The 10,113-nt window shown below is 54.7% G+C and overlaps 1 protein-coding gene across 1 annotated transcript; it reads right to left on the bottom strand.

Moving 5' to 3' along the window:
* Positions 1-3,981: 3,981 nt before the first annotated feature.
* On the bottom strand, positions 3,982-9,524 carry Sfrp5 (secreted frizzled related protein 5). The gene is made up of 3 exons (XM_005335251.5): positions 8,842-9,524; positions 7,073-7,150; positions 3,982-5,054 (listed from the first exon to the last, which is right to left on the bottom strand). The coding sequence occupies exons 1-3, from the start codon at positions 9,362-9,364 to the stop codon at positions 4,708-4,710; spliced, it is 948 nt and encodes a 315-aa protein (XP_005335308.1). The 5' UTR covers positions 9,365-9,524; the 3' UTR covers positions 3,982-4,707.
* Positions 9,525-10,113: the final 589 nt, after the last annotated feature.

Genomic DNA, 10,113 nt, shown 5'->3' with positions numbered 1-10,113 from the left:
GCCTGGCCTGGCTTCGGGGCTCCGCCAGGCCTTTTGTGGTTTGGTCGTGGTGTTGAGCGGCTCTGGTGAGCCCTGGCAGACCTTGAACAGGGAGTGGTTTCTGGGATCATCAGGATCTGTGGCCTCAGGGGCTGAAGCCAAGGTGAAGCTCTGTCTCCATCTCTCCATGAGACCTTCAAGGTACCCTTTCAGAGATGCCTGCACATCTGTCCTCAGCTGGTGGCCACAGGATGATAGTGGTACCTGCAGTCAGAGTGTTAATGCCAGGGTACCTGCTGAGTACAGTAGTTCACTTCAGCTCCCGACAGTCCCTGTAACCCCAGGTGTTCTTAACTGGGGAGAAAATGGAAGCATGGGGAGGTGAGTAACCTGTAGAAAGTGAACTGGGTTGCAGGTGCTGGTGGGGCCCCGTGTAAGAGAACTGGATGAACATAGCACTCTGGGCACTCACCCTCCCCTCTCTCCTGCTCGCTCCCCGCTAACTCCAGGGCTAGCCTCTGAGCCATCAGAAGGGGCCTGACTAAGGCTAAACACAGCCTTTCTCTCTTCCCCCATCTCCAGGGAGGTGGGCTCAGCCTCCAGCAGAACAGAGGCAGCCTTGTGGCAGAGCCCCCTCCCCCAGCTCCTGCCACCCCACCTTCTGTCTTCACCCAGAGCAGCACATTCCATTCTCTGGCACAGCTGGGGGCTGGGGATTCCGGGCTCCCCTGGCTGCTTGCTTGCTTCAAGGCCCCAGCAGAGTCTGCAGTCTGGGCTGGGACGCTGGGTCCCAGCCATATACATTCCAACACCAGCCACCCCCCACGTGAGATTTCCTAAGGAGTGAACTTTAGCCAGGATTACAGCCGACTAAACAGTTGTGGGATGTAAGCTTCCTTTGTGGGGACTTGAGTCTGGATGTTGGCAGGGGTTAGAAGAGAGGAGGTGGGGTAGGCTGTCTGGGAATCTAGAGAAAAGCCACTAGCTCCTCTGCTTGTCAGGGCCCTTGGAGTGGGATTGGAACAGGGCTCCCAGAAATCTTCTTGTGAGGCAGATTGGTGGGAGCATGGCTGCCTGCACCCCTTGTCTTGTCCTTGGTTTTGCCTCTGCATACAGTAGTGTCAAATTATAGCACCAACATGTATGCTGTGTGACCGCCAACAAGTTCTTAACCTCTCTGAGCTACAGCCACTATCATTAAATTACACTACCCTGAAGAGCTGTTGGGAGGCTTAAATTAGAATATTAAGTGATTTTGGGGGGGGAAGTACTGGGGATTGAACCCAGAGATATTTTATTACTGAGCTATGTCCCCAGCCTTTTTAAAATATTTTTATTCTTAAGACAGGTGTACATCACCATGCCTGGCTGTGAAAATGTTTTGAGTAGTGCTTGCTACCCATCATGGCTTTGATATTTATGAATTACTAGTATTAGATGTTTTCTTGCCCGTATTGGCTGGTATACCACCTGGGGATGCAGTTCTGAAACAAACCTCAAATGTATGTTCTGTAATTCTGGCTTTAGTTAAGATGCATCTGCTTTTTCTCTTCCTTTCTGACATTTGTCTCTTAGTTGGTTAAGGGATCAGGAATTTTACTGAGCACCTACTATGTATAGGCACTGCTTGGTCATGGTTTTTAGTTAATAAAAATACAAATTACCACTTAATGAACATTTTCTAAATGTTGTGTGTTATTTCCAGGTATTTTCCATGCATTTGACACTTAACACTGAGCAACACCATCTTACAGCTGGCAATGTTCCCAATGTCACACAGTCACTAAGTCACAGGGTCAGAAGCCAGAATCGGGCTGTCCTGCCTCCTCTTACACAGCCTGAGTGTGCAGGTGCCTCCCCCAAACCTTCCTGCTTTACATCAGAACTCTTATTATGTACTGAATTGAAAAACTTCATCCCCTACTCTCTGGCCACGAGAGGGTGGCCATGTGACTTAGTTCTGGCCATTGAGCTACAAGTGGAAATCTACCCGGTAGGGCTGGCTGGGAAATTACTGTTTTCCTGATCAAGAGGGCTGGAGGCAGCTGGCATGTGGTTTTTGCTCTTAGCTCTTCCCCACCTTGCTGCCCAGAATGTGGTTGAGACCTCAGGAGGCAGATGCACCATCTTTTAACCACAGCCCTCCCCCACTGAGCAGGAAGACAGAGGAGTCTGGGGCAGACCTCCCACCTTTCCACCTGCAGACCTCCTCTGTGGAGAAGCCCCCACGTTCCTGTGCCATTCCACGTGGTCAGGGGCAGGCCTTCGCTGACCCGCTGGGCCCAGTTGCTCTCTGGGCAGCACAGCTGTGGCTTTCCACGCTGGCCAGGAGGGAGGGCCCGCAGCAGACAGGGCCTGAGAGAATGAAGGCTGGGGGTTGAGGCCCTGAAGGACCTCTCTGGTACTTTGGGAGGATTCTTGTTTGCAGAAAAGAGAGTCCCAGGGCATGTGCTGACAACAGACGGGACATGCCTGTGTACAGCAGGACCTGGGTCCCTTTGTGAGGGTGGGTGAGAGCAGAGAGCCTCACTGGGCTCCATGGGATGGCTGGAGGGAGCTGCCTCCCGCCTGCAGGCTGCCTCTCACTGCTGCCAGTGCCTGACAGAGATCAGCATTGTATTTCAGCCTGAGGTGGGCTCAAGTCCTGTGCTCAGCGGAAAAATAACCCGCTCCTGGTTGACCAGAGAAGTGTCCGTAAATATTTGGTCGGGGTGGGAGGCTGGGAGACAAGGGGCAGATTCAGGGAGCCAGGCAGGCCGGGCCAGGTTGGCAGGGTGGATGGCGGAGGTTCCCTCAGGGTGAGGAGGAATGGGGAGGCCTCTGTTGCTCCCGCCCTGTGTGAGAGGCCACCTGGCTACCCAGGGTCATTCGCAGGCAGGTTGACCACCTGTTTGTGAGAGAGAGCTGACATCAGAAAGGCCAAGCCACCGTGCGCTGGTCCCACTACAAAGCTGGCCTGGGTCTTTCTGGAGATGCCACCTTCCCCCAGCACCGTGGACTCCAGGCCTCTGTGCCAGGCTGGCCCTTGTCTTGGAGGAGCGGCAGACCTCCAGCACCGGGAGGAAAACCCTGCAGGGGTGCCTCATCCCTCATTCTAGGGGCTGCTGCCCTGTCCTTCAGCTTCTGCTGACCCTGCAGGGAGCTCTTTCCTGGGACCACCCTTTCCAGATGCTGGCAATTTGAGTGGCAGCCGCTTCTTGCCTCTGTTCTAAGCTTCATGGTGGCTGCCTCCATCTGCTCTGAGCCCCCTGAAAACCCGTTAGCCCCTCATCCTCTCCCTGCCTCAGATGTTACCTTATCTAGATGGAGGTTCTCAGCCCTGGTTACTCATCACCCAAGTGGTGCCCAGAAATACTGATTTCTGCGTGAGATTTGACAGAGTTGCATTAGAGTGGGGCCTGGGTTGTTTTTTTGTTGTTGTAAAAGCTCCCTGGATGATCCAGTGGTGATGTGTTAAAATGCAGCTTGATACTGTAGGCCTGGAGTGGGGCCTGAGATTCTGCACTTCTAACCAGTTCCCAGGCAGTGCTGCTGCGGCTGGCCTGGGGACTATGTTTAGAGGAGCATTAGTCTACAGCATCTGGCACCTAAAGTGGGGACCATGTCCAGAGACACCCAAAAGCACACCTGAGGCCTCTGGTTCTCTGGTTGCTCCCTGTAGCCAGGCCTCCTTGGACTTGGCACGCAAAAGGGGATGCTGTGTGACTGTGGGAGAGTTCCGACCATGGGAGCAGGCTGGAGGACTTGGAACTTTGGTTCTTCCTCAGGGACAAAAAAGGGCGATCATCTCTATCACTCGCTTAGTGGTTGGGATGCAGGGTGTCCCTTGCTATGTACTCTTGGGAGCCTACAAAAAACGGCATTGCTTTTCTGAGGCTTCCCAGGGAGGTCTAGGTGGCCAGCCTGTGGGGTTAAGATAAGGGCCTTTTGCAAAAGTCCACTCTACACCTCCCTTGTCCCACCCTTCATAGCCAGCTAATAAACCACCTGATCTAAAAGAACTCTTGTTTTTCTTTTTTATTATTTAATTAAAAACTTAAAAAAAAAAAAAAAGAAAAGCCAAACCCTACCTGCATCTGTTGTCTAGAAGCTATGGCCTCACAGCAGTAGCAATAACTTACACCATCAGAGTGATGCGGAGGCTGAGGAGTGGGCCGGAAGGACAGGGCCTGGGGGAGGGGGCCTTGCTGTCCGGTCCAGCAGGGCTCTAGGCCTGGGGTAGAGAGCTGGGTAAGAAGGGAAGCAGGGTGGAAGGGCATCGAGGCAACTCCTTTTCTTTGGAGGGCTGTGATGGGGTACATAAAAGGGGAGGGGGGCAGGGAGACCTGATCCCCTGGGAGCTCAGCCTAACAGACCCCTCTTTAAGTGAGGCCCCACCAGCAGCAAAGGGGAGCTGTCGCCATTGTCCACTCTGGAAGGCCCTCCTCAAGCTGCCGGAGCCCTTTATCCTTCCCTTGCTTTCTCCCCCCTCTGCCCACTTTCGGAGACCCCAGGGCTTCCCCCAGTAGAGAAAGCCCTTCTCCTAAAAGAGATGCCCAAGACCCCAGGACCCCTTGGTCAAGGAGGATGAGTTCCAGGCCCCAGGCCCCTCCCTTGGGGTCTGCACAGCTAACAACTTTGCTTGAAGCCACCCTCTGCCGGAGACTGGGTCAACCTGGGAGTGGGGGCAAGGCCAGTGGCAGGGACAGCAGGCAAAGCACAGCTGGCTGGGTGGGACAGGGAGCACCTTCAGTGGGGCTCTGCAGCGCCGTAGAAGAAGGGGTAGTAGAGGGAGCAGGGGTAGGAGAACATGAATTTGACTGCAAACTTCATCTCCTTGTTCTTCTTGTCCCAGCGATAAACGGCCATGAGCAGCAGCTGTCCATCCACTTTGCGGCCCATGACCAGGAAGCTGCCCGCCAGGCTGTCTAGCTGTGGGCAGGGGCAGCCCGCACCGTTCTTCATGTGCAGCACCAGCTTCTTGGTGTCCTTGCGCTTCAGGGGACCTGGTTTGAGCAGCTTCTTTTTTTTCTGGGCTCCAATCAACTTCCGGTCCCCATTCTCTATCTTGATCTCCTTGATGCGCATTTTGACCACTGTGGGAAAGGAGGGGCAGAGGGACAGCCTGAGAAGGTCAGTTCCATTCGGGACAGTGGTGTCCCCAGATTGGTGTCAGTGTGCTCTGGGTGTTCGGAGTCTGGGAGTCGGGGGCTTGGAGGGGTGTGACTTACTGGGGCACATTTTAGTACTTAGGAAGCTCCTATCAGATACTGAACTTTGTTTCATCCTCAAAGTCCTGGAACTGGGGAATAAGGGAGTGTCCTTCCAAATTGTGGAGCTTAGAATGAATCAAGTCTGGCTGACTGCAGGGCTCGACACTTTCCAGGGCACCAAATGCCAGGGGGCAGCTCTGGATGGGCAGTGAAGTAGGTGTCGGGCTCCCCAGGAAGGGGAGGTTGGGGGTTGGACTGACCACTTGGAGGAGGTCCTTGTGATGGGACCTGGAAATGGCTCCAATGGATTTCTTTCTTTTTTTGGATAGTGGGTTTTTTATTCAGGGGTGCTCTACCACTGAACCACCCCCCACCGCCTTTTTTTAATTTTTATTTTGAGGCAGGATCTCAAAAGTTGCCTGGGTTTTCCTGCCTCAGTCTCCTGAGTCACTGGGATTATAGGCATGCGCCACTGTGCCTGGCTCCGGTGGTATTTCTAGTTGTGTGTGATCAACCAGGCTGGGTGTGCGTGTGCATGTGTGCATGTGTGTGTGTGTGTGTGTGTGTGTGTCTGTGGTGAGAGTGGTACAGCAGTGGTGGACTGGTAATGTTTAACAGCCAGCTTTGGGGAGGACAAGCCCTGCTTGGTGGCATTTCCTAAAACCCACTAAGGCTGACCACACCACTGGGCATGGAACTGGGAAGAAGAGATGCCCACAGAAGAGCTCATGTGTGGACACACCACTGTAATCTGTGTGTGCGAGGGAGATGGTGCAGTGGGGTGGGACTGTGCATGTGCTAGATATCTCTGTGTCTGAGAGTATGTCTGTGGTTAGTATAGGACTGTGAGTATGGTGTTGGGGACACATGGATGAAGGCAGGACACTTGGCCAGGAAGTCATGGTCCAGGTCACTTGAGGTAGCTACAGAGAGCTTAATAGTTGGGGATAAGCAGTCCTGGGCTGAGGGTTGGGGTGAGGAGTCCCTCAGGCTGGTGTCTCCCTTCTTTAGATCTCTGGCCTTCTTCTCTGAGAAGCCAGAGAATAACTTGCCCACTCAGGGAAGGCACCTGTTCTCAAATTTCTTTTCTGTCTTCCCTCTGCCTTCCCTCGTCCCTGCCCCCCCTTCTCTCTCTCTCACACACACACACCTCTTGCACTATAGCACTATTCTTTTTCCAAACAGGCTACTAATGTAAAAGACTCATCTGGGCTGGGGATGTAGCTCAGTTGGTAGAGTGCTTGCCTTGCATGCACAAGGCCCTGGGTTCACTCCCCAGCACCACAAAAAACAAACAAACAAAAAGACTCATCTGAAGTAAGGATATTATTATTATTTGCCTTCTATAGATAGGGAAGCTTAAACACAAAACAGGGAACTAACTTGGCAGATCACAGGCAGAACTGTGTGGTCCCTGGGTTTGCTAGATCCTAACTAGACTTGGCCTGGACTGTCCCAGGGAGGTTCTGGGATGGCACTGTGGGGACAGATGACCACAGTACTCCTGGCCAGAAGAGCACTGAGGCCCAGAAATGAGGGGCTCCCCTTCCATGTTGGAGCTTTCTCCCCACTGTGGCCCCATCGTTTCTGGGATAAGCCTGCCTCCCCCAGTGAGACTTTTCAGCAATGGGGGCCCCACTCCAGATGGGGCCAAGGTGGGGATGGTATACAGGAGCCCTGGCCAGGGATGGTTGCTGAGGCCCATGGACCATGACTTTCTGAAGCCCCTGGTATGATGTGCATAAAGAGGTTCATTTCTCTGAGGAGAGGGCTCATGATTATCATCAGATTCTAAAAGGAGTTGGTGATGCAAAAGCTCTTTGAGTTCATAGACGTAGGCACATGTGTGCATGTGGCAAGGAGGTTGCTGGGGGCATTGGCCAGGTGGGCACCATACTCACCAAAGTCGCTGGAGCACATCTGCTCCATGAGGCCATCTGCACTGTGCTCTATCTCACACTGGGCGCAGGTCTTGGTCACTGAAGAGAGAAGGTGGGGGTGGAGTGGGCAGTGGTTTGTCAGGGGTTTGGAGTCCAGAGAACCACTTAGGGTGCATGCTTCTCCACTGACCATCCATCCCTCAGCCCTTCAAATCTCCACTTCCTCGTCAAGAAATGGGGTGATGGCAATAATACATCATCTGGTACTGACTGATTGTGACAATCACTAGGAGACAAGATTATGTAGGTGGGCACAGACCCTGGCAGCTGCACCGTGATGCTCATTGTTTTCTAAGTTTTATTCCATTTAATCTTCAGCTTATGAAGCAGGTATTATTTCTATTTCAGAGAAAAGGAAACTGAGGCCCAGAGTGGTTACCAAGGTCTGCAAAGCTTGTGAGAAGCTGGCTTAGGATTCAGGATGGGTGGGGGTTTTCAGGGGCCATGCTTGGGGGTAACCAGTGAAGCTGGCAGAGCTGGGCTGAGCAGTGCCCCCTCCAATGTGCTCAGCTCAGCATTGCTAAAGCTTCTGAGTTTTCAAGGAACCCCAAACTCCTCATTTTTATATGAAGTATTCTTGAATTTCATCTTTTGGCCACACAAACACTTATTCAGGCCAGTTGTCTCCTGCTTCCCTGTCAATTCTCAACGTCCAGGATAGGGACTTTGCCTTGTCTCCACACCCCAAGGCACATCATTCTTGTAGGACTGGGCAGATGAGGGTAAGATTAGCCCAGGGGTGGGTCCAGTTGTTTTTTTGGGAGTAAGTACAGGAAAAGAGGGAGCAGTACTGCCTCTTTGGGGAATTTCAGCATTAGGAGTTTCTTGGTGTCCTTTATTAACTGTCCAGGCCAGGCTTGCCTGCTGGATGGGGCACTGGGTACCCAGCCCCCCTGGAAGGAGGAAGTGGGAGGGCATGCAGACTCCATCTGGGAAGAGCTGCATGTGGCCTAACACAATGAAGCGGAGGTTGAGACCAAGCAGATATTAGGAGTTACTGGAGAGCAGGTGGAAGGGATGGCTTAGAGTCATAAAGGTTTCATAACCTGAGATCCTTTATGGAAAGGATATTAACGCTCAGAGAAGTCAAGCAATTAATCTAAGGTCTTCTTCCTAGTAGGGGCAGAATCTGTTGCACTGAGTTTCCCCAGAAGACTTCAGCCCAGGATTTGGGGAAGCAGGAGAAATAAGGGTTCCAGGCATAGAAAACGAGAGGGGGATAGCCAGGGGGATAGCCTTATATAGCCACCCCCGCCCCTACACACACATATATCCCCTTCTCCCCTCCCTCTTCCTCCTTCCCAAGGTCCCAATACCGGGTAGGGATGATGCCTGTCTTGGTGCCCTGGGGCTCAGGTGAGAGGCATTGTTTAGCGACCTGGGCATTTGGGGACTCTGGGAGGTGATAAGGCATTTGTCCCTAGGGCACCCAGAGATTTAACAGTTTGGGAAGGCAGCTCTGCAAGGGGCGCGGGGCAGGAGTTGGAATAGAGAACCAGTGGGAATGTCTAAAGTGCGGCCTCCCTGTAGCCGTGCTCTGACAGTCCACACGGGAAGGCGGAAGGCAGCAGGAGACCTTCCCGGGGGCTCAGGGATGAGTGGAAATGGCGTGTGTGCGTGTGCAGGGTGTGGCACCTGTCAGGGTTCGCAGATCTGTGCTAAGGGGTTGGGGAGCCCAGCTTGCGCTCCAGGGCCGTCAGAGCGCGCGGGGGCGGCCGTGGTGGCGCTACCTGGAGGCGCGGTGGCAGGCAGGTGCCCGAACTGCACAGCAATGCAGAGGTCGTTGTCCAGGGGGAACTTGTGGCAGTGCAGCATCTCGGGCCAGGGGAAGCCGTAGGCCTCCATGAGCGGCGCGCAGCCGGCGCGCACAGCCTCGCACAGCGAGCGGCACGGGTAGATGGGCCGGTCGAGGCAGACGGGCGCGAAGAGCGAGCAGAGGAAGACCTGCGTGTCCGAGTGGCAGCGCTTGGCCAGCAGCGGCAGCCAGCTGCTCGCCTGCTGCTTCACCTCGGCCAGGCTCTCGTGCTCCAGCAGGTTGGGCAGCCGCATGCGCTTGTAGCCCACCGTGTGGCAAAGTGGCAGGTCGGCGGGGATGTCGAGGCACTGCGGCGGCTTGGAGTAGGAGCGGCCGTGCAGAGGCTCGGCCTGCCAGCCGTAGTAGTCGTACTCCTCGCCTCGCGCTGGTGCCCCGTGCAGCGCCCCCAGCAGCAGCGCCAGAGCGGCCGCCCGCGCGCCCCCCGCCGCCGCCTGCATGGCCTCGTTGTCCCCAGACGCGCGCCGCAAGGCCCCCGACGCTCCTCTGCAGCCGTAGCGGAGGTCGTCCAAGTAGGTGGCAGCCTCTGCTCAGCTCTAGGCGCCCGGAGTGATCCTGGCGCCTCCCACCATGGGGCTCCAGCCCCGGCCTTGCAAGAGTACCCCAGCCAATCTCCAGCCGCCCGGCCCCGCCCCAGGCGTGGAGGCAGGGTGGGGCCCCTCGATCCCTCCCGCCCAGGTCCCGCTGGTCCCGCCCAGCGCCGTTCCACGCCCCTTTCGGGTCACGGTTCCCTGGCCACTGCCAGGCCAGGCTGTACCTCTCCCCAGGGTTCCCTCACCTCCCTCAGCGTTGTGCGCCCCTGGCCTTCTCCATCCTTCCTCCTTATCTCTCTTCGCCAAAGTCTCTCCTGTTCCTTTTCTCACTCACTTCCCTTCTTATCTCTCTGCTTCTGCCTTCCCGCCTCCGCTCTGCGGTAGCTTCTGGCTGCCCACTGTCTCCCCGTCCAAGCCAGTACTGCTTGGCCCTTGTCTTAGGACATTCATTGAACTCCTGACTGGTGCTGGACCTTTGTGGCTGCGGGGGAACCAGACAGATAAGACCAGACATCACAGCTTAGTGGGGGGTGAAGCTCATTACTCCTACTAAGTGTAAAATCTCCTACTAAGTGTCGGGACAGTTCTCTGCATGGATCAACCATATAGACTTCTATTTCTAATGATATAGCTAGTACCTCCTGGCTTCTGTGCGC

Source organism: Ictidomys tridecemlineatus, chromosome 1 (genome assembly GCF_052094955.1).
Source record: "Ictidomys tridecemlineatus isolate mIctTri1 chromosome 1, mIctTri1.hap1, whole genome shotgun sequence".
NCBI lineage: Eukaryota > Metazoa > Chordata > Mammalia > Rodentia > Sciuridae > Ictidomys > Ictidomys tridecemlineatus.
The sequence above is the reverse complement of the archived record's forward strand: the minus strand, read 5'-3'. Positions and strand labels throughout refer to the sequence as shown.